Source organism: Sapajus apella, unplaced genomic scaffold (genome assembly GCF_009761245.1).
Source record: "Sapajus apella isolate SASKATOON/1434 unplaced genomic scaffold, GSC_monkey_1.0 scaffold86, whole genome shotgun sequence".
NCBI lineage: Eukaryota > Metazoa > Chordata > Mammalia > Primates > Cebidae > Sapajus > Sapajus apella.
This window is the reverse complement of record NW_022437026.1, coordinates 853,713-877,609: the sequence shown is the minus strand read 5'-3', so window position 1 is coordinate 877,609 and position 23,897 is coordinate 853,713. Positions and strand designations below refer to the sequence as shown.

General features: G+C 41.3%; 1 protein-coding gene across 2 annotated transcripts; it reads right to left on the bottom strand.

The window, feature by feature from the left end:
* Nucleotides 1-7,666: 7,666 nt before the first annotated feature.
* OLR1 (oxidized low density lipoprotein receptor 1) lies at nt 7,667-22,071 on the bottom strand. Of its 2 annotated transcripts, XM_032254355.1 has the most exons (7): nt 21,870-22,071; nt 18,359-18,460; nt 15,996-16,241; nt 10,109-10,248; nt 9,928-9,994; nt 9,671-9,786; nt 8,998-9,354 (listed from the first exon to the last, which is right to left on the bottom strand). In XM_032254355.1, the coding sequence occupies exons 1-7, from the start codon at nt 21,943-21,945 to the stop codon at nt 9,349-9,351; spliced, it is 753 nt and encodes a 250-aa protein (XP_032110246.1). In that variant the 5' UTR covers nt 21,946-22,071; the 3' UTR covers nt 8,998-9,348. The 2 variants fall into 2 exon arrangements, with proteins under 2 accessions (XP_032110245.1, XP_032110246.1); XM_032254354.1 differs by lacking the exon at nt 9,928-9,994 and having other exon boundaries at nt 7,667-9,354.
* Nucleotides 22,072-23,897: the final 1,826 nt, after the last annotated feature.

The window sequence follows — 23,897 nt, the reverse complement described above, 5'->3', positions numbered from 1 at the left end:
GCTAACCTTTGCAGTTGGGAACCATGGCTCCTCCCACTAGCTGGACTTCTTATTTCTATCCGTCTCCTTCTAGTATTTGGCCCCTGCCTCTTACAACTCCTCACCAAGTTTTTATAGGACCATATTAAAGCTTTTACCCATGGGACAACACAAAATATAATGCTGCTCCAAGAATATTGACAGTTCGAGAAACGACAATCCCTACAATCTAGTCTCTCCCCCTAAACATGGCCCCTATCCAGCAAGAAGCAGCCAGATGACAACAGCACCCCTCTTCAAAGGCTGGAATGTAGCCGGGCGCTGTGGCTCAAGCCTGTAATCCTAGCACTTTGGGAGGCCGAGGCAGGTGGATCACGAGGTCAAGAGATCGAGACCATTCTGGTCAATATGGTGAAACCCCGTCTCTACTAAAACTACAAAAAATTAGCTGGGCATGGTGGCACGTGCCTGTAATCCTGGCTACTCAGGAGGCTGAGGCAGGAGAATTGCCTGAACCTAGGAGGCGGAGGTTGCAGTGAGCCATTGCACTCCTGCCTGGGTAACAAGAGCGAAACTCTGTCTCGAAAAAAAAAAAAAGGCTGGAATGTTAGGGACAAGCTGCCCCAGAAAACCCCCTCAGCACAGCTGACCCCACCCCCGATTACTCTGCAGCCTCATTCCTAAACTCTTATCTAGGCACCACAGCAAGGCTGCCAGACATGCTAAGTTAAGCAAAGCCTGATTACAGCCATCTGGGCAATGCAGGAGAGGTCATGGGAAACAAACCTTTGTTATAGGTACTTGTAAATTGCTGTTTCACGCATACCTGTAAAATCTTGTGTTTTTTTTTTTGTTGTTGTTTTGCTTTGTTTTTGTTTTTTGAGACGGAGTTTTGCTCTTGTTACCCAGGCTGGAGTGCAATGGCACGATCGCGGCTCACCGCAACCTCCGCCTCCTGGGTTCAGGCAATTCTCCTGCCTCAGCCTCCTGAGTAGCTGGGATTACAGGCACGCGCCACCATGCCCAGCTAATTTTTTGTAGTTTTAGTAGAGACGGGGTTTCACCGTGTTGACCAGGATGGTCTCGATCTCTTGACCTCGTGATCCACCCGCCTCGGCCTCCCAAAGTGCTGGGATTACAGGCGTGAGCCACCACGCCCGGCAAAATCTTGTTTGTTTTTTTTAACTGCCACCACAAAAGTTACAAGATAATGTATTGTAAGTCTGTCACAAGCTGACTAACTATCTTTGTGCTTGTTACAAGCTGATACATTTTCTCAGTCTGGAGAACTCCCTTAAGCCCCTCTCACCCTATATAAACCCTTCCTTTTATAAGCTCAGGCCTGCCTCCTCTAATGGTTACGGAGCAGCTCGGCAGGTCAATAAACTTGCTTGCCTGACTTTGGGTCTACTTGTCCTTTTTCTCTGCTGACCTTAAACCTTTCACCGGTCAAGCTTAGTTTATCAGGATATAATTTTTTTTATTGGAGTTCCTTTTCTTTAAGAGCACTAAAAACAGGCTCCAGTCTCTTCTGACTTGTAAGGTTTTTGCTGAGACGTCTGCTGCTAAATTGATGGTGCTGCTTTTGTAAGTGCCCTGACCCTTCTCTTTAGATGCTTTTAATTTTTTTCCTTTGCATTAACTTTGATAAATCTGTTAACTGTGTGCCTTGGGAATGCCTGTTGTGCTGAAGCAGGAGCAGCCATGAGAAACAGACCTCTCAGACACTGAACTAGAAAGGAATGGGTTTTATTATTACGGCCCGGGAGCAAGGCTTTATGTTTTGTCCAAATGGCCAAGCTCCCTTAACAAAGAGAAGCTCTGCCTTTATATAGGCTTACACTCTAGATATTACACGTGAAAGGATCTTAGGTTTACAGCCTTAGAAATTAAGTCAAAGGGTTTTGGGTTTACAGTTTTAGGAATTACATGTGAAAGGGTCTTGTTCTCCAGATGGAGGAGTGGGTGGAGATTTGATCTTGTTTAAGTAAAAACAATGCCTTGGCCAGGTGCGGTGGCTCATGCCTGTAATCCTAGCACTTTGGGAGGCCGAGATGGGTGGATCACCTGAGGTCAGGAGTTCAAGACCAGCCTGGCCATCATGGTGAAACCCCATCTTAAAACAAAAACAAAAACAAAGTCTTTCAGAGAGATTCCGCCATACCATGCCTGCTATCTTATAGGAAGGTGATTTAGGAGGCACCAGTCAGCCAACCTTTTCTTCTATTGAAATGCAGTGTGGAAGTCAAGGGGGAGGTGATCCTAGATACCTGGGTGTCCTTCCTCACCGTGTAATATCTCATGGGGGTTATCTGTATTTCTTTTTCTTTTTCTTTTTTTTTCCTTTTTGAGACAGAGTTTTGCTCTTGTTGCCCAGGCTGGAGAGCAATGGCACAATCTGCCTCCCAAGTTCAAGTGATTCTTCTACCTCAGCCTCCTGAGTAGCTGGGTTTACAGGCATGCACCACCATGCCTGGCTAATTTTTGTATTTTTAGTAGAGATGGAGTTTTGCCATGTTGGCCAGGCTGATCTCAAACTCCTGACCTCAGTGATCCATCCAGCCCTTCCAAGTGCCGGGATTACAGGCATGAGCCACTGTTCCCGGCCCTATATTTCTTAACTTTGTGTGTTAACATCTCCAGCGAGAGAGGAGAGATTGTCATGGACCATATTCTCAAATATATTTTCCAAATAGCTTACTCTCTCTTCTCTCTCAGGAATACCAATGAGTTATAGGTTTGGTCTCTTTACATAATTCCATATTTCTCTGGGCTTTTGTCCATGTAAAAAAAAATTTCTTCTTTTTTTTTGTCTGAATTAGTTGATTCAAAGAACCAGTCTTTGAATTTATTTTCACAGCTTGGTCTATTCTGCTATTAATGCATCCAAATGTATTATAAAAATTTTGTTGTAAATTTGTCAATTACAGAAGTTCAGTGTGGTTCTTTCTTAAAATGCTTTTTTTTTCCAGGCTGGGTGTGGTGGCTCACACCTATAATCCTAGCACTTTGGGAGGCTGAGGTAGGTGGATCACCTGAGGTCTGGAGTTCAAGACCAGCCTGGGCAACATGGTGAAACCCTGTTTCTACCAAAAAATACAAAAAATTAGCCTGGCATGGTGTTTGTCTGTAATCCCAGCTACTTGAGAGGCTGAGGCAGGAGGATCTCTTGAACCTGGAAGGTGGAGGTTACAGTGAGCTGAGATTGTGCCACTGTACTGCAGCCTGAGTGACAGAGGGAGACTACACCTCCAAAAAAAAAGAAAAAAAGAAAAAAAAAAGATGAAGAAAGAAAAGAAAAGAAAATGAAAATGAAGAAAAAAGGTTTTGTCATCTTTCGGCTCTTGGATCATTTTCCTGGATTCCTTGGATTGGGTTTCAACATCCTCCTGAGTCTCAATGTGACATCAAGATTCTAATTTCTGTGTCTGTCATTTCAATGTGGTCAAGAGCCATTGCTGGGGACCTAGTGTGCTCAATTGGGCGTAAGGGGACACTCTTACTTTTTAATTGCCAGAATTCTTAAGCTGATTCTTTCTCATCTGAGAGGGCTGGTGTTCCTTTAACTGTGGTGTAAGTTGGGTCTAATCATTTGCTTCATTTCTGAGTGCTGTCCGAGGACCAGGGCTCTGTGCAAAATCTTCGTTTGCGGCTGGATTCTTGCCCTGGGTTTCACAGGCCGATATTTAATATATTGGCAGAATACTTTTGGTGTAATTTGGGCTATTATCCAGCAGATGGCGCATAAGAGTAACGGCCAGCCCTGCAGGTCTCTTGTGTTTCAGCGAGTTGGCGGCAGTGTCCCGTGGCGTGGCCCAGCGCGGGGAGCTGACCGCGTCACCAGGTCTGCTCTAGGCCTGGGCAAAGCCCCCTCCAATCACCATCGCCATGCCCGCATTTCCTTTGCTAGGTTGTCCGGGACGGGCGGCTTCCTCCGGCAGAGACCCACGGCGTGCTGCCCCTAACCTGGGCATCTCACTCCCTCGGTGCTCTGAGACCTGGGACCCTTCGCCCGCTGGCGTGCAGGCCACGGATCTGGGCTCCGCACTGCGGAGCTGCATGCCGCAGCCCCGGGGCTTTGGCCCCAGCCAGCACATCCGCCAACCTGCGCCTCAGGATCGGGCACGCGCTGCGATGGGGGATTGGAAGCGCTCTCGGGCCGCTGGGAAAGAACTCAGGCAGGTCGGCCTGCAAAGCACCCAGGATGGGCAGTGAGGGCTGCACCGTTCACAGGCCCCTAGAGCGGCCAGGCAGAGGCCTTGAGAGGGGCTGGAGGGCAGGGGGTCCTGAGGAACAGAAGTGCCCCAATCCCAAGGGACAGTCGGCCCTGCTTTTCTCCTTGCAAGGCAGTAAGTGGGGTTAGAGTTATTCGGAAGAAGATGGAGAGCCTTGGCGGATGGATGCGTATGGCCATGTTCCGCTGAAACTGACCCCAACGCAAAAAAAAAAAAAAAAAAAAAAAAAAAAAAAAAAAACCAGGGCTCTGTGCAGGCTGGAGTTCTGCCTCTGCCTGCTTGTAGGGCGTATATCCATGCCAGTTCAAATGTTTATGGGGAGTGTAGTTCGCTTGTAGCTACACATTTCATTCAGAAATGACTCCTAGAGGTCCACGGCAAGAGTGGGCTGCCTTGCCTAGGAGTCGTTCAAGGCCAGGAACTGGGTTCCCAGTCTCCATCTCTGTCGGCAGGAGTGGTGCTTCCTGGCTGCATATATTTGGCCATTTTGTCTCTGTTGACCAAATAGCTTTTTTTTGAAAAGAAAAATGAAATTGATAAACCTCTAGGTAAGCTGATTAGTTAAAAGAGAGAGAGAGAGAGACAGAGAGAGAGAGAGCAGATACAATTAACACTGTAAGGAAGGAAAGAAGTAGCAACACTAAAGATTCTACAGATATTAAAATAATTTTTATAAATGGCATGCCAATAAATTAAACAACTTAGATGAAGCACGTAAAAACCTTGAAAGACAGCAACCACCAAAGCTCATCGAAGAAGGAATCCTTTGAACAGCTCAACATGTAAAGAAACTGAATCTCGCTGGGCATCATGGCTCACGCCTGTAATCCCAACACTTTGGGAGGCTGAGGTGGGCGGATCACGAGGTCAGGAGTTTGAGACCAGCCTGGCCAGAATGGTGAAACCTTGATCCCTTCTAAAAATACATAAAATTAGCCGGGCATGGTGGCTCGCACCTGTAATCCCAGCTACTCGCAGGAGAATTGCTGGAACCGGGAGGAAAAGAGTGCAGTGAGCCGAGATGGCACCACTGCACTCCAGCCTGGGCAACAGAGGGAGGTCTCAAAAAAAAAAAAAAAAGAAAGAGAAAAGAAAGAAACTGAATCTGTAGTCAAAACCTTACTACAAAGAAAACCCTATCTATGCCCAGATGACATCGGGGTAAATTGTATAAAACATTTAATGAAGAAATAGTACTAACTATAAACAAAATCTTCCAGAAAATTGACACTGATAAATATTTCTTGGATACTCTAACAAGGCAAAGCCGTATAAAGAAAAGAAAACTAGGCTGGGCGCCGTGGCTCACGCCTGTAATCCCAGCACTTTGGGAGGCTGAGGTGGGTGGATCCCAAGGTCAGGAGTTCGAGACCAGCCTGACCAACATGGTGAAACCTCATCTCTACTAAAAATACAAAAATTAGCTGGGCGTGGTGGCACATGCCTGTAATCCCAGCTACTCAGGAGGCTGAGGCAGGAGAATTGCCTGAACCTGGGAGGCGGAGGTTGCAGTGAGCCAAGATCCTTGCCACTGTACTTCAGCCTGAGCGACAGGATGGGACTACATGAGGAACAAAGTCTAGGTTCATCACTTTCAGACAATGAGGACCTAATTCGTAAGCATGAGGAACTGATAATAAAAGCAAAGGTGCAGTGGCTCATGCCTGTAATCCCAGCATGTTGGGAGGCTGAGGTGGGCGGATCACAAGGTCAAGAGGTTGAGACCATCCTGGCTAACACGGTGAAACCCCATCTCCACTAAAAATACAAAAAATTAGCCAGGCGTTGTGGTGGGCGCCTGTAGTCCCAGCTACTGGGGAGGCTGAGGCCGGACAATCACGTGAACCTGGAAAGTGGTTGCAGTGAGCCGAGATAGCGCCACTGCACTCCAGCCTGGGTGACAGGGAGACTACGTCTGAGAAACAAAACAAAAAAACTTTAAATACTCTTAAATTGTACTATAAATCAACTTGATTCCCCAAAACTTGAATTCAACCTTTGAAACTCAGAATTTGTTGTAGGCTGTATTAAAATATTATGCAAACAAAAAAAAAAAAAAAGGGGGGGTGAGGGGAACTGTGTTTAAAAATCCTGGACAGGACTGGGCACGGTGGCTCATGCCTGTAATCCCAGCACTTTGGATGACAAGGTGGGTGGATCACTAGAGGTCAGGAGTTCAAGACCAGCCTGGCCAACATGGTAAAACCCTATCTCTACTAAAAATACAAAAATTAGCCGGATGTGGTGGCAGACACCTGTAAGCTCAGCACTCAGGAGGCTGAGGCAGGAGAATTGCTGGAACCCGGGAGGCAGAGGTTGCAGTGAATCTACATTGTGCCACTGCACTCCAGCCCAGATGACAACAGAGAGATTCTGTCTCAAAAAAAGAAAAAAAATACTAGCTGGCATGGTGGGTCACACCTGCAATCCCAGCACTTTAGGAGGCCGAGACAGGAGGATCGCTTGAGCCCAGGAGTTCAAGGCCAGCCAGGGCAACATAGGAAGAGCCTGTTTCTCTTTCTCAAATTTAAAAAAAAAAAAAATTAGCTGGGCATGATGGTGCACACCTGTGGTCCCCATTGTCCCAGCTACTTTGGAGGCTGAGGCACTAGGATCACTTCACCCTGGGAGGTCAAAGCTTCAGTGATCTGTGGTCGTGCCACTGCAGTCCAGCCTGGGCAACAGAGTGAGACTCCGTCTCAAAAAAAAACAAGAAAAATATTTCAAGATGCATATCTGATAAAGGGTTTTTATCCCGAATATATAGAGTTCTCAAAACTCAACAGTAAGAAAATAAACCAAGCAAAAATTTTCAAAAGATTTATACAGTTTCTTTATCAAAATTACCTAGTACAGGTGGTAAACAGGCTTATAAAAATTTGCCAGGCACAGTGGCTCATGCCTGTAATTCTAGCATGCTGGGAGGCTGAATCGAGTGGATCACCTGAGGTCAAGAGTTCAAGACCAGCCTGGCCAATATGGTGAAACCCCGTCTCTGCTAAAAATACAAAAATTTGCCGGGCGTGGCAGCGGGCGCCTGTAATCCCAGCTACTTAGGAGAATGAGGCAGGAGAATCACTTGAGCCTGGGAGGTGGAGGTTGCTGTGAGCCGAGATTGCGCCACTGCACTCCAGCCTGGGCAACAAAAGGGAAACTCTGTCTCAAAAACAAACAAACAAAACTTTGCAGGAAATACAAATTAAAACTATAAGGATATACCACTATATATCTATTAGAATCATTAAAACTGTAAGACAAACCGTATCAAATCCTGGCATGGATGAGGTGGAAATGGAACACTCACACACTGCTGGGAGGAATGTAAAATGGTACAACTTTGGAAAACAGTCTGGTAGTTTCCTAAATAGTTAATTATACACCTACTGTGTGATCCAGACATTATACTCCTAAGTGTTCCCCCAAGAGAAAAGGAATCCTGTGTTCATACAGACTTGTACACAAATGTTCATAGCAGGTCTATTTGTAATATCCCAAAACTGAAACAACCCAAATGTCATCAACAAGTAAATGGGCAAACAAATGGTGACGTATGTAATTCAAGGGAATAGTCGGCATTTAAAAGAATGAACAATTCGTATAAGCAATAAGATGGAGATATATGATCTCAAAATAATTATGCGAAGTCAAAGAAGCTAGACAATAAAAAGGCATACTGTATGATTCCATTCATATAAAACTCTATAAAATGCAAAATGAAAGCTGATTGGTGATTTTCTGGGGACAAGTCATCAGGAGGGGCATTGTGACACTTGCAGGGATGATGGATATGTTCACTCTCTTAATTGTGGTATGCATCGTCTTCACAAGGTGTGAAAACACATCAAATTGTACACTTTCATATGTTCCGTTTATTTTATGTTAATTATATCTCAAAAGCAAACATCTCTTGACTTCCTAAGGATGATTCAGCTCTTTAAGAAAACAAAACAAAAAAAGATTCCTGCTAGATTATGTGCAGCAAAATAAAAGGACTTCCTTAAAGTGGAATAGTCTATGAAGAATGAGTGGAAAGGAAATAGAAGCCTGAAAACAGAAGATATATTTCCAGTTCCATCTGTTTCTATTCAATAATATTTGAATACCTGGCTCAGTTTGTTCTAGATTGAATGTCTTCATTTTTTCATCTTGTAAGTTTCAAAATTATAGCATAGCAAAACAGAGTTGAGAAGGGGTCATCTACAAAGGGTTTGTTCTTTAGGGAAAGAAATTTCATTCTTTCCTCTGAGCCATACATCCCGTGATTCTAACAAGAACTGTTATGAAGAGTTAAAACTATTAAGCTGTTCTCTGGTAGAAAAAACGATGAAGAAATAATAACTGATTTAGGAAGTACTGACAGGTTGTAGATTAGCTCGCAGAAAAGACCACTCATTTACTAATTACTTCCTCAGACTCCCCACTTGTCCCAAAATGTGTGTGTGTGTGTGTAAATGGTAGACAGTCTGGAGATTGAACCACAGTTTAAAAACCAAGGAGTGATAGCTTTTAAAGTGAAGAACATGTGTTTCTTGATTTTTGGTATGGCCTCTGCCCTTCTCTGTTTCTTCATGTGCACGTTTTCCTGGGCATATTTCCCCTTTTTGCTCTCTGCCTGCAATTGAGCAAGTTCTCCATGTTCTGTCTTTTACGCAATTTTAGGAGGGTGAGGGGAAGGTGATGATGAGGTAGAGAAGAATGAGTGCAGAGAGTTTTCAAGCTTGAAGAGGAGTCAAATTTTAAAATAAAAAAAGAAAAATGGACTTCAGGCTGGCAGGGAAGCTTGGGACAAGCGAGGTGAAGTAATACAGACAGCTAGAATAAAAAATGTTCGCATAAAGGTGCCATGCACGCACCTGGAGCCCCAGTTTCTGCAAAGGAATTCTGCAGCCAGCTAGCTGACCGTTCTCTGGGCGCTCATGCTTTGCACCCAAAGAATAGCTTAAATTCCAGAATAAAACTCAAAGACTTTCTTCTTTTCTTCCAGAGCCTTCAAATTCACTGTGCTCTTAATAGATTTGCCTTCTTCTGACATATTCTGAAGGCAACTAAAGCGCAGTTTTCCGCAAAAACAGTTCCTTGTTGTATATATGCGCAGGTACCTAAAGAGTATGTCTGGGAAATAGCACCTCGGAGTCTAAATCTGTAGGCAGGGGAGAAAAAAAAAACACCTTAGATTTACTGCCACCTTGTTTCAGAAGCTTAGCTTTTGAAGCTTTTTGTCTTAAAGCCTCCAGTCAGTCATAAATGAGGGAAGGAAAACTCAAGAAAAGGTCTGAATGGGTAAATGAACAAATCTTTTTATGAGAGAGGTGAGGAAGGAGACTCTGAGGAATTCCCCCAAGCTTCACTCTGGCAAGAAGGGGGCATTGGTGGAATTCAGGCTGTGACTTCACTAGCAGATTCAGCAAAGAAGAGGAAACTGACAAGAGAGGCATCAAAAAGAATGGGAAACTTACAAATAGGGCATCAAAGGAGAACCGTCCTCCCAGAGCCACGGGTAGTGGGGGTTCCTCCGAGACAGCCCAATCCAGAACGGGAAACTGGAATGGGAAGCTGCTTGCAGGATGAAGTCCTGTGGGGAGTAAAGTTTCTGAGTTTGCGGAATCTACATGGTGGTTTTAGAATCTGAAAGTCGGTTAGCATTAGATCCATAAAACTAAAGAACCAAAAGGGATCTTTAACATCCCCTTGACGGTTTTATGGAAACACTTACTGAAGCCTAGAGATACTACGGAGCCAGTCAGTCCAAGGTCATGCACAAAACTGGTGGTCAGACTAAGCTAAAAAACAGATATTTTGGCTCTCAAACAAGAATTCCTCCAGTGACAATCTAAACCAGATTTATTTCCCTATCAGCCAATACTCCAGCCTGGCAAATATCCAAAGTCACTCACCAGATCCGCTGTACTATTAATTTTCAGCAACTTGGCATCCAAAGATAAGCAGTTCTCTTGGCTCTTTTTCCAGTCAAGTGAGCCCGAGGAAAATAGGTAACAGCTTTCTTTATGCCAGATCCAGTCTTGAGGACAAGGAGCTGGAAAGGGTAGTATAGCTAATCAATCAGTTATATTTGAGTAAAAGCAGTTCTGCAGTTCTTAAATCAATTATCCCTTTAGTCCTCTCACGTGCATACTATTTATTTTTCTTTTTTGTTTTTGTATTTTTAGTAGAAATGGGGTTTCACCACATGAGACACCGCGCCCAGCGCATACTACTTCTTAAGCAAAATTTCACCCAAGTTCTGCAAATACCTAAATAGCCTCAGAGTCCTTATTTCTCTATTTTTGAAAAAAAAAGAAAGCATACCAATTTTAGCAACCTAAATGTACTTCTCATTTAGCATTTTCACTTCCCCTGCTGAAAAGCAAGTTAAGCTAGCATATAATTTTAGAAACTGATCTATTTTTTAAAGTTGTTTGGAATAATGGAAATGAGGGTTGGGGGAATAGATATTTAATAGCCATTCTGCTATTTTAAAAAAGCAATGCCTATGTATCTTAAAACTTTGTATCTTGGAATGATGAATTTAGGCTTAAATACTGTGTGTCTTGCTTTTAGACATGTATGGTCTGATATAGTAGCCATATGTGATTCTTGAGTACTAGAAATGTAGCTAGTTTGCATTTCTTTAAAAAATTATTTTAATCGAAACACAGTCTCGCTGTGTTGGCCAGGCTGGTCTTGAACTCCTGATTCCAAGCAATCCTCCTGCCTCAGCCTCCCAAAGTGCTGGAGTTACAGGCATCAGCCACCACAACTGCTAGTTTGCATGAAGATGTACTATAAGTGTAAAACACACAAATGATTTTGAAAACTTAGTTTGAAAAAAAGAAAAGAATGTAAAATAGACCATTAAAACGTTTTATACTGATTAGTATTAAATAATATTTCAAATATCTTGGGTTAAGTAATTAATTTTATCTGCTACTTTTTCATTTTTATGTGGCTGCTAGAAATTTTAATGATATATATGTAGCACATACTATATTTCTTTTGTACAGAGTTGTTCTAGGGAAAATCGTATTAATACAAAGTGTGGATCTCAATTTCAATAAGATTTTTAAAAATAAAGAGATTTTCAGTAGCAAAATTCACAGGGATTCCAACAAATCCAACACAGGGCTTAGACAACAGGCAAAATATACCAATGTCCCCATGTTTATGAATGCTTTCAGGAACTCCCAAATCAACACTATCATCACCACCACCATCATCATCATCTCTTCCATCTCTTTAAGTGTAACAAAGTACTCTGGTCTACACTGCAACCAAAAGGTGAAAAACTAAAATATTTGAGAAAGGCAGCATTTTAATTTCATTCTCATTGTGGTGGAAAATCATTAGATAAATGTATAAAAGTCGGCTGTATTAGAGAGGAGAAAATAGGAGGGACTGAAAAACAGAAGAAGAAAGTGAAGCTGGATGTGGTGGCTCACACCTGTAATCCCAGCACTTTGGGAGGCCGAGGTGGGCAGATCACCTGAGGTCAGGAGTTCGAGACCAGCCTGACCAATGTGGTGAAATCCTGTCTTTAAAAAAGAAGAAGAAGAAGAAAGCGAATGAGGAAGAGCATACAAAACACTAAGCTGATTTTTCATCAAACTGATTGATGCTTATAAAAAGGAGACCAAGCTGAAAGCAATAAATGCAAGCTTCTTACTTCTTAATTTGTCTAACCCCATCATATTATGTCAATGTAAAAATATGTACTTTTTCAGCTGGGCGTGGTGGCTCATGCCTATAATTCCAGCACTTTGGGAGGCTGAGGTGGGTGGAGTGCTTGAGTTCAGGAGTTCCAGACTAGCCTTTGCAACATGGTGAAACCCTGTTTCTACAAAAAAAAAAAAAAAACACAAAAATTCACCAGGCATGGTGGTGTGCGTCATCAAACCTAGGGGGCAGAGGTTACAGTAAGCCAAGATCGTGCCACTGCACTCCAGCCTGAGTGACAGAGCAAGACTCTGTCTCAAAAATATATATGTGTAGATATATGTGAGGTTTTGTGGACTAAAAACACAGCCTGGGTAAGTTTTCCAAGCTGTGACAAAGGAAGAAGGACACATTACAAAATGTAGTATTTAAACTAACTGCATTTCTATGTGTGTGTGTGTTTGTATGTGTGTGTTTGTATGTGTGTGTACACCAAAATAAACATAGTATGTGATATTTGTATTTGTTATATAATTTAACAAATACAAATATTTGTTATATAATTTAACAAATACAAATATCACTCACTATGTGCCAGAAACTGTTGGAAGTACTTTACAGATATCAACTCATTTAATCTTCATAATATCTCCATGAGATAGGTTCCATTCATTTTCTTCTTTTGACAAATGGAGGAGAATCTGGACCTACGAAATCTAACTCTAGATTCTGTGTGTTTCACCACTCTAACATAATACTTTTTTTTTTTTTAAGACAGGGTTTCACCACGTTGGCCAGGCTAGTCTTGAACTCCCAACCTCAGGTGATTCGCCCGCCTTGGCCTCCAAAGTGCTTGGATTACAGGCGTGAGCCACCACACCCGGTCTCTAACATACTACTTTTTAAACTTTTAAGTTAAAACCATTTGAGGAAATGTTTCTCAGTGACACTCAAGACATTTTGATACAGAATCTTGATGGTAAATCTTTAATCTGCCACTTTTTTTTTCTTTTGAGATGGAGTCTCACTCTGTTGCCAGACTGGAGTGCAGTGGTGCGATCTCAGCTCACTGAAACCTCTGCCTCCCAGGTTTAAACAATTCCCCTGCCTCAGCCTCCTGAGTAGTTGGAACTACAAGCATGCACCGCCAAGCTCAGCTAATATGTTTTTTCCGTATTTTAGTAGAGACGGGTTTTCACCATCTCGGCCAGTAAAGCTTGAGAGCCACCTCAAATTCCATTGCTAAATGTAAAGTCTATTCCTGCAAAGGCCTGCATCCCACTAGCTCATTGGCCTAAAGCAAACATAATAACATCTCAGCATCTCTCCCCACTCATAAATACATTAAAGATGGCAGTCCTTTTAGTAAAAAAGATAAAACTTGCCTCACCCTGGAAAAACCAGGCCTTTTTTTTTATATATATATGGCATTTTAATACTACTTTTTAAAGACATCTCAAAGGTCCTTGATGAAAGGTGGAACTTTATTTGGTATCTGTACTAACTAGCCTTTATCGGACACTGTCAAGGAATGGAACATGTTACTTAGTATATCTACCAGCATCAGACATATCACTTATTGTTTTTTATTAGTTGTTCATCCAGGGCATCTCTAGGAGATAGTTCCTAATGGTCCTGATGTAGATTTAATCCCACGCAACTGATAAAGACAAAATTGTGTTATGGCCTTGCCTGTGATATAACCATTGATTTGTGTGTGGTTATTTCTGCTTTTATAAACACTCCTACCCTTAATATATAAATCTTCTTCCTTTAAGCCTTCTTGAAGGTGGTATACTCATTTCCTTGAAAGCTCAACTTTAAAGAGATTAAATATGTTTGATACTTGCTAAAAATTATTTTGTCTAAAAATTTCTGCTCATCTTGAAAATGTAAATGACTTCTAAATAGTGAAGGGATTTATAAACTGAAAAACATTACACAAAATTACTTTTTATTATCATTTAACTTTACCTAGGTCTCAGTGTTTCACCTGTTAAGGAAAAGTTTAAGTATCTGTGAACTGTTATTATATACTCTTTATTCAAAGAAATTATGTGGTTGAGATTAAGTGAATTGCAAGCAAGAAGTTAGAAAGATCTTTGTTTATTAGAGGCAGTTGTTTACTATTAGACAATAGGGCACTAATTTATGTACCTCCAAGGAAACAAAGTAACTCTGAATGACTCTGTCACATCTTTTAACTCCCCCATGCCTAAAAATATATACCAGATTTAATGACATACTGCAGAAAGACCAAATAATGCAGTAGCTTCTGTAACAGTATCAGAATTCACATCATAATCTTCTTATAGATGCTACTATTTCTGCCTGCCTCTGGATTCTGAGTCCCTTTAGACAACTAAAATTAACTCATTTCTCCTTATATAAATAGACTTCTTGGGCTCCTCATATTTTTGTCTAATCTGAAGTATCTGTGTAATGTTTGCAAGCCAGCCAACCTCCATTGGTACTATTTAAATTGATGAGCCCAGCGTAGTGGCTCGTACCTGTAATCCCAGCATTTTGGGAGGCTGGGGTAGGTGGATCACCTGAGGTCAGAAGTTCAAAACCAGCCTGGCCAACATAGTGAAACCCTGTCTCTACTAAAAATACAAAAATTAGCCAAGTGTGGTGGCTACTCCGTAGGCTGCAGCAGGAGACTCTCTTGAACCCAGGAGGCGGAGGTTGCAGTGAGCTGAGATAGTGCCACTGCCCTCCAGCCTGGGTGACTCCCTCTCAGAAAAAAACAAAAACAAAAACAAAAATTAGCCAGGTGTGGTCATGGGCACCTTAATCCCAGCTACTTGGGAGGGTGAGATGCTTGAATCCTGGAGGCGAAGGTGGCAGTGAGCCGAGATCAGGCCACTGCTCTCCAGCCTGGGCAAAAGAGCAAGATTCCATCTCAAAAAATTGAAATAAAATAAAATAAATTAGTAATTTGATGTAGTACACTTTAAGAAATAATGCCACAGAATGAGCTAATGTAGAATTAGGGTAGACAGTTGCAAGGACAAAAAGACCCTTTAGAAAAAGAAATACAGCTGTTAAAAGGCACTGAAATGGAAAGAGATAAGGATCAATGGAAAGGGGTGAGGGTGGCAGAATTCTTCAAGAAAAATCTCAAAACTGCTACTCAGGAGGCTGCAGCAAGAGAATTGTTTGAACCCAGAAAGGGGAGGTTGCAGTCAGCCAAGATCTCACCACTGCACTCTGGCCTGGGTATGACAGAGCTCTCAAAAAAAAATTTCAAAACTAAAATTTTAGAAAGAAGAGGCTCTTACAAGGAAGAAAAACTTAAATCCACCAAAATGTATGCTTAATTAAATCAGATTTCACAAAGATTTGACATACCATAGGGTGGTTATGATAAAAATTAAGAATTTATTGCCAGGCACGGTGGTTCACACCCATAATCCCTGCTCTTTGGGAGGCTGAGGCAGGCAGATGACTTGAGGTCAGGAGTTCGAGATCAGCCTGTTCAATATGGCAAAGCCCTGTCTCTAATAAAAGTACAAAAATTACTTGGGCATGGTGGTGGCTTATGTTTGCAATCCCAGCACTTTGGGAGACTGAGACAGGAGAATCACTTGAGCTGGAGAGGCAGAGGCTGCAGTGAGCCGAGATCACACCACTGCTTTCCAGCCTGGGCGACAGACCAAGACTCCTTCTAAAAAAAAAATTGTCTGGGTGCAGTGGCTCATGGCTGTAATCCTAGCTAGCACTTTGGGAGGCCAAGGTAGGTGAACCACCTGAGGTCAGGAGTTTGAGACCAGCCTGGCCAACACAGGGAAACCCTGTCTCTACTAAAAATACAAAAATTAGCCAGGCATGGTGGCAGTGTCTGTAATCCCAGCTACTTGGAAGGCTAGGCAGGAGAATCGCTTGAACCCAGTGGGCAGAGATTGCAGTGAGCAGAGATCTCATCACTTCACTCCAGTTTGGGCAAAAGAGCGAAACTCCATCTAACAACAACAAAAAAAATCGAGAACTTCTTGTATAGAACATTATGAATGAATAAGTATATGCATAACAATACACCAATTTTGAGCCCAGAGTTGTTTCCAAAAAATAGTTAAGATTGGACAGAAAGCTTCCACCATCTCTCCTCACCCACCCTTCTCCCAATACCTGAACAATTTGCTGCTCTCTTCAGTGTTTCTTGGAGATTCAGATTCTGTTGGTGAAGTTCCATTTGCTCTTTGGATTTCTCATTCAGCTTCTGGGCGAGGGTTTCAATAATTTCCTTGAGTTCTTTTTGTGATTCCTGTGAAGCTTCTTCTGCCTGTTGCCGGGCTGAGATCTGTCTCTCCAGTTTATTTTTCTGGTGAGTTAGGTTTGCTTGCTGTTGTGTTAGGAGATCCGATACCTGGGATACTGAATCACAATTTCATTAAGACTCTAGTTTCAACCCAAATAAAAATCCCTCAAGAGACTTTTTTAGGAAATCAAAACAGAATTAAATCTATTTTGACAATAGATAAGCTGCTGAAAAATGACCCAAGTTTACTCAGAAATTACAGATGTGGAGGTTCATGAATATTCCTGTGGTATTTTGCTTAATGTCAGGAACATTGCAAACATTTATAATTTTTTTAAAAAATTACCAAGTTTTTAAAATTGAGTTACAAATTAAAAGTAATCACAAGATAACCAGTATAGTAGTGTAATAAATAAAATAAGGAAAACCTTATAGACAACCTAAACCTTATAGAAAACCTAAATAGACACCCATCAGACTCAGTGACTATTAGCAGGACTTGTCATTAGTGATTTACTCTATTTATGTCTTATTTCCTCCCACTCTGTCTACTCTTCCAGACTTCCTAATTTGAAGAACTGTGGCACACACCCCTTTTTTGAGACAGCCACACACAGAATTATTGTAAATCACTGTGTCACAAGAGTCTTCAAGCATGTTTTCTTTCTTCCCCCCCTACCCCGGCTACAGTATGTTTTAGGAAGGGTGGCGATAAAGTGAAGATTGTGAAATCAAGCAGCCAATAAATGTTAAGGGTCAAAGGTCTCAGTTCTCAAATTTTGATGGCGCAATACAAAGCAGGCCACTTGGTTTGAAGGCAGCTTTGATCCTGTTAATCAAAGGCTCAGAAGATTTTTCTGATCACCACCTCTGAGTCAAGGGCACTTCTCCCGGTCACTAGGAAAGGCTCTAAGTGACAGATTTAAAATGAAATAGTCTGTGGACTTGAACAACAGTTAAGAAGCAAATAGCACTTCAATGGCCATAATAATCTGGATCCTGGGTAGCCTAAACCACTCAGATCCATAACCTAAATTCACAGGCAGGTTGAGTGAATGATGGGCCCCATTTTCTCTCCTTCTTGGCCACTCTAGACCTTCTTTTCACTCTTTTTTTCCTCAATATCCATCCTCTCTTTTCTAAATGTTCTTATTATACATTTGAAATATATTTTGTTTTAAATGTTTTATTTATTAAGATTGTGTTTCTGGTTCTTAACATTAAAATGGTATTTAATTATCTTTATCAAAACTCAGCAAGCCAAATAAAATTTCTTTTATTTTTGGGCCTCTCAGATGATCTTGGAGATTCGTAACTTTAAATTATTGTCTTCTCCATCATTTCAGAATTTAAATAGGCTCTATCCACCAATTTTTTTTTTTTTTTTTTGAGATGGAATCTTACTCTGTTGCCCAGGCTGGAGTGCAGTGGTGCAATCTCTGCTCACTGCAACCTCCATCTCCTGGGTTCAAGCGACTCTCCTGCTTCAGCCTCCTCAGTAGCTGGGATTGTAGGCATGCACCACCACACCTGGCTAATTTTTGTATTTTTAGTAGAAATGGGGTTTCACCACGTTGGCCAGGCTGGTCTTGAACTCCTGACCTCAGGTGATGCACCCACCTCGGGCCTCCCAATGTGCTGGGATTACAGGCGTGAGCCACAGCACCCAGCCTATCCAAGAAGTTATAAAAACAAACAAACAAACAAAAAACACTAACCAATTGTAATCTTCATTTTATGCCTCCATTTGAGGATGAACAATATACCCATTTATCTTGATGGTCACTATAAGAACATTTTGCTGGCTGGGGTGCGGTAGCTCACACCTGTAATCCCAGCACTTTGGGAAGCTACAGTGGACAGATCATGAGATCAGGAGTTCAAGACTAGCCTGGCCAATATAGTGAAACCTTGTCTCTACTAAAAATACAAAAATTAGCCTGGTGTGGTGGCACCCACCTGTAATCCCAGCTACTTGGGAGGCTGAGGCAGGAGAATCACTTGAACCCAGGAGGCAGAGGTTGCAGTGAGCCAAAACCATGCCATTGCATGCCAGCCTGGGTGACACTGAGACTCTGTCTCAAAAAAAATTTTTTTTTTGCCTAAAATGAATCTAAATCATGGCTGTTTGTAGGTGTTATGAAAGAAACTTATAAACCATATACTATATTTATTAACCTCATTTCCAACACTCCCACCCTGACAAATATCAGTTCCTTATTTTTGCACTTACATTCCACACCCAGCTTTATAATGATCACCACTGATCCCAGGCAAAGGACCCCTAGAGTCACAGCAACCGGGCACCACCACGGAGAATAAAGAAAGGGAAGACCTAGAGTGACAGAAGAAAGACAAAAAAGAGTGAACAAGTAAGCAAACCCTTCTTTGGAGCATGTCTGTACTTGGTGTTTGCATTCCATACCACCAGGCCTCCAAATGACTCTGCAAATAATTCATCATACACATTTAGTAATGGAAAACAGGAAGAATTAAGGAATTTAAGTAATTGACCCATGGTCACACAACCAGTAAATTCAGAGTCAAGATTCAATACCAGATATTTGGATCTAAATATATGATTCTAAAGCTGTTACTTTATCTACTTTCCCCACAATGATTCCTCAGGAAACACACAGTCCAGCTTGGTTGGATCAGCCTCATCCACAGTGCAGAGAGCCTGAAGTTTTTAATATAGCCCATGTGCACGCATGTGTGCACACACATGCACACACACACAGTGTGTTTCATAAGTAACATAAACAAATGTCAGACATCAAGCAAGTAAACTTTCATCAATCAACTGAGATTTCCTCAAATAACTTCATAAATAATTTTATGCTATTCAATTATTATTCCACCAAAATTACATCTTGGAACTGGGGTTGTTAATCAAAGAGAAGTAGGTGTTGGAATTCACTTGAGGTGACTGGCAAAATATTAGGGAAGAGAAAGTTTAGATTAGTCACAAACCTTTTAGAAGGCTGAGAGGTTTTATTGGGACAGGCTGAAGGCAGCTGGTTCATTACGTCCGCATAGGAAAAAGATAGAGACGATAAGAGTCTTTCCCAGTTTAAGTCTGCTTACCCCACATTCCTTTGTCTCTACTCTGTTAACTCATGTAAACTTTGTGCAGGATGGTCCTCTCAGGGGGAGGTCAAAGGGGAATTACCTGTTAATGGTGTTTACTCTGGGCCCTAGAACCTAAAGCTTTTATCATTCATAAAACCACTCTTTTAACCATATTAATTATTCACCAGCATGCTAACTGAGAACCCCTGTTATTAAATCCATACTGAATAAAGGTGAGAATGGGACGGGGGTCTTGGTCGGTTGGCTGCAGTTGCCCTTGGAAAGCAGTCAATGACCATCCCTAGCCTATTTAAATCACTGTAATGGGTGTGAGAGTGCATTTATTCAACCATCGTTGAGTCAGGATCTGCAGGACAGACCTCTGCAGGTGGTGACCGACATCTCAGTAGGGATGAAACCTTGATATTAATTTGGTTTATATTAACAGCATGTCCTCCACTCACACCAAGTGTAGGCTTGATTTTGTAAGAGAAATGTTCACCATTTTGAAAAAAAAAACAAATCACTTAGCTCACAGGTGTATGAATATCCAATTATGTGTTCTACCACTGAAAAAAAACAAAAAACCCCACAGATATTACTGGTTTTGTAGAAAAACATTCCATACAATGTATTTGGTTGCCTCATCTTCTGAGATAAACACATAGGGCACTGATATCATTATCCTCTGTATGCAAATAAGGAGAATGAAAGGTTTAGGAACTTGCTTAAGATCACACAGATGCTAAATCCCAAAAATAAGTCTTTAGTCTAATTGTCAGTAGCTACTTGACTTGAAATATTATAATAAAATTTCCAATGTGAATGTATAATAATCCAAGTCAAGCAGTGGTCAGATATATTCAAATTTTCATGTATCAAAGGTACTGTGTTAGACTCCACAAATGATAAAAAGATGATAGAAACTTGACAGGGATAAATATGGTTCATGCTCTGATTCAACACTTATTGGCTTCTAGAGTGTGTGTGGCAAGCTAGGAGAGAAATTGTAGACGATAGTTGTGTCTCTTGCAAATAATTGCTTAATTCTAGCCTCGGGGGCAAATATCTCTGTGTAAATCTTTCAACCAGTCTTTCAACTCTCTGGTCAGTGTTCATTCCTCATTACAGGGCGTCAGATACCCTCATCACTCCTTTTTTTTTTGAATGGAGTCTCGCTCTGTCACCCAGTTTGGAGTGCAGTGGCACAATCTCAGCTCACTGCAACCTGTGCCTCCCAGGTGCAAGTGATTCTCCTGCTTCAGCATCCTGAGTAACTGGAATTACCAACACATGCCAGCATGCCCTGTTAGTTTTTGTATTTTTAGTAGAGACAGGGTTTCCCCCACCTTGGTCAGGCTGATCTCGAACTCCTGACCTCATGACCCACCAGGCTCGGCTTCTCAAAGTGCTGAAATTAGAGGTGTGCGTCACCGCACCCGGCCACATCACTCTTAAATAATGAAAAACTAAATTTTTAGAGGAAAAAGAGTCACAGGATCCTGTGCAGAAAGGCACGTTCCCTTTTTCTATAGATTCCCTTTTGTCCTGTGTCCTTGGAAGGCAGAGACCATTAATCCAACTGCTGCCCCTTCTAGTGATTTTCTAATCAGAAAGCAATCCAGTTCTTTGCAGTAGGTGCCTGATCTTATCAAGATTCTGAAAGAAGAATCAATCTCATGATTATAGTAAAATTCAGGCCCTCAATATTTACTACACAAATAATGAGTGAGTGAATAAACAAATGACTATTGTTCACTTCTGGTTTTACCTGTAAATGCCAGCACTGTTTTTATACCAATTAAGTTTATTTGCTCAAATGTTAAATCACTCCATGCTCACACCTGTGTTCCCTATTGAGAGAGATTTCTATGTTGTTTTTGGAAACGCAATTTGAAATTTCTTTATCCAAAGTTCTGATAATACTTGTCTGTCTTTCTCTCCTTATATTCTGTTCATTTTCCTCCAAATAGATCTAGACTAAGAGGCAATTTATCCAGATCGTCTGTGGAATTGAGATTACGAATTAATTTATAACAATGCAATTTAATTTACTGTATGTGTCAAACAGAACTTACAATTTTTCAAAGCAGTAGTAAACAACAAAATGTAACTTATGCTAAACTATACTAAATATCATTTACTTTGGCTGCATAATTCATGAAGTACTTCAGGTTTTTGTATGCCTGAAGGACACTTACAGAAATTATCATTGTATACACCAGATAAATTTGTTTCCCGAACCCCCGATGTATTGAATTCTGGATAAATGGGAGTTTGTGGTACAGTCCTAGCTCTACCACTTATTAGCTCCATAAAACTGGGTAATATGATGTTGTTAGTTCTCTTGATGCCTAGTTAGCTCTCTGTAAAAGGGAGATAGTAATACTGCCAATCTCAAAGTGTTGTTGTAAAGATTCCGAGAAATAATACTCTTAAAGTGAATAGCATAGAGAATAACCTGTAGTGAATATCAGTATAAATTGTTATAAATAAGTTGTCATCATCATCATCATTGTTATAGCCTACTTGTTTTTCTTTTAAGCAGATGGTATTAATTCTATTTTCCCATACTTGGGTGTTTAGCTTTCTAATCCCATTCTTTGATGAATTTACATTTTGGGGCTAACACTGGGATTCTGTCCCTGTACACATTTTCCCATCCCTAGTACCTTTAGCTTTTTTTCCATTTGACTTCTCATCAGGGTGGTCCTTCATAGTCTTGATCTTTAGGTCATCAAAAGTCATTTCCAAAGCCAAGCCAAGAAAGAGAGAGTGCAGCAGTCACGAACTTCAACAAACTAAAAATATGTGAGCTTCTGCTGAAGTATTTAAATAGCTACTGTTATCTAATAGAAGAATGACTCAATCATTGGTAGGAGGAAGGAGATGCTTTGCTTCATATTGGGAAGTTCGCTGACGAAAATTCTTGTGTTACGTATATTGCAGGCAGAGAAAGCGGCGATTCTGATAGTGTTTCAGGATATTTCGCTAAGTAATTTATGAAAGGGAAAACTGTATCTTTCATGAGCATTAAAGGAGAGACATGGTAGCCACTCTTCAGGTACAGAAACTGAAATTCAAAGAGTAAATCACACTACATTTGTGAAAAATGTGTCAGAATTTTGGGCCAGAATATTTGATTCCAATGTTTGTATTTGTTTGTTTGTTAATTTCACTTAGCAGATTGTTTCTATATGGTGTCTTTTACAAATCACATACATTCTTTTTAAATTTTCACTGTTTTATTTGGCTACAGACCTGAGAATATCGGGGTGAATCACATATGGCTCCCATTTCCAGCAATGGTGTCCTGGGTAACTTTAGAATTCAATTGGGGCTGTGAAACACAGTGCCACTGTAACGTAGCAGCAGAGGACACTCTGAAACTAGAAAGAGCTGGCTTCAATACTTTCCTTCAGTCTAAAATCTTGGGAAATCTTAATACTTTGAATCTAAAATTTAGGTATAATGTCTACCTGATAACATTGCTATATGAATTCAAATGACATGCTGGGTAAAAATGACAAGCTTTGTACTTGGAGCATAATAAGAACCCAATAAATAACAGTTATTAGTATTCTAACAATATTCAGCACAGTTAGATTACCCATCAAATAATGTATTTCAGTCAAATCCATGATTAACTTATGTCACAAAGACTCTCATATGGGAGCCCCTTAAGTATGTCTGTATGTATTTACTGATACAGTGCTTACCTATTTTCCCTTGACAACCTCCTAATCAGATATGTATCCATTGGAGATGTCTTCTGAAGTATTTATAAGCAAAATGATATGATATCTTGGATTTACTTTAAATTACTCCAGGAAAAAAAGTGAAAAGGAAAGAATAGACAAAGGAAGAATGAAAAAATAAATACATAAATAAATATGGGAAACTATTAGGAAAAATCACCGGCCGGGCACAGTGGCTCACGCCTGTAATCCCAGCACTTTGGAAGGCCAAGGCAGGTGGATCATGACATCAGGAGTTTGAGACCATCTTGTCCAACATGGTGAAACCCCATCTCTACTAAAAATACAAAAATTAGCTGGACATGGTGGCGTGCCTGTAATCCCAGCTACTTGAGAGGCTGAAGCAGGAGAAGTGCTTGAACCTGGGAGGCGGAGGTTGCGGTGAGCCAAGATCGTGCCACTGCACTGCAGCCTGGGTGAAAGAGCAAGACCTCATAGAAAAAAAAAATCACCAATATTGACAGCCTAATTAGGATTCCATTTCCCTCCTCTTCCCTGTTTACTGTATTCCTTTCACTACATGCAGAGTATCTGAGACCAAATTGAAAAGTTGGCTGGGAGTGGTGGCTTATGCCTGTAATCCCAGCACTATGGGAGGCTGTGGCAGGTGGATCACTTGAGGTTGGGAGTTTGAGACCAGCCTGGCCAACATGGTGAAACACTAAAAATACAAAAGTTAGCGGGGCCTGGTGGCGGGCCTGTAATCCCAGCTACTTGGGAGGTTGAGGCAGGAAGATCTCCTGAACCTGGGAGGCAGAGGTTGGAGTGAGCTGAGATTGTGCCACCGTACTCCAGCCTGGGCAACAGAGCGAGATTCCATTTCAAAAAAAAAAACAACCAACCCAAATGCCCATCGATGATAGACTGGATAGGGAAAATGTGGCACATATACACCATGGAATATTATGCAGCCATCAAAAACGATGAGTTTGGGTCCTTTGT

Bases quoted from the DNA above. Each gene is read 5' to 3' on its own strand.
- OLR1 (XM_032254354.1), bottom strand. From the start codon at position 21,945: ATGACTTTTGATGACCTAAAGATCAAGACTATGAAGGACCACCCTGAT. The intron at 16,242-18,358 runs GTAAGTGCAAAA...ATTGTGATTCAG, and splicing joins TATAAAGCTGGGTGTGGAAT to TATCCCAGGTATCGGATCTC. The intron at 9,355-9,670 runs GTAAGTTTCCCA...CCCTGCCTACAG, and splicing joins TCTCCTTTGATGCCCTATTT to ATTTAGACTCCGAGGTGCTA.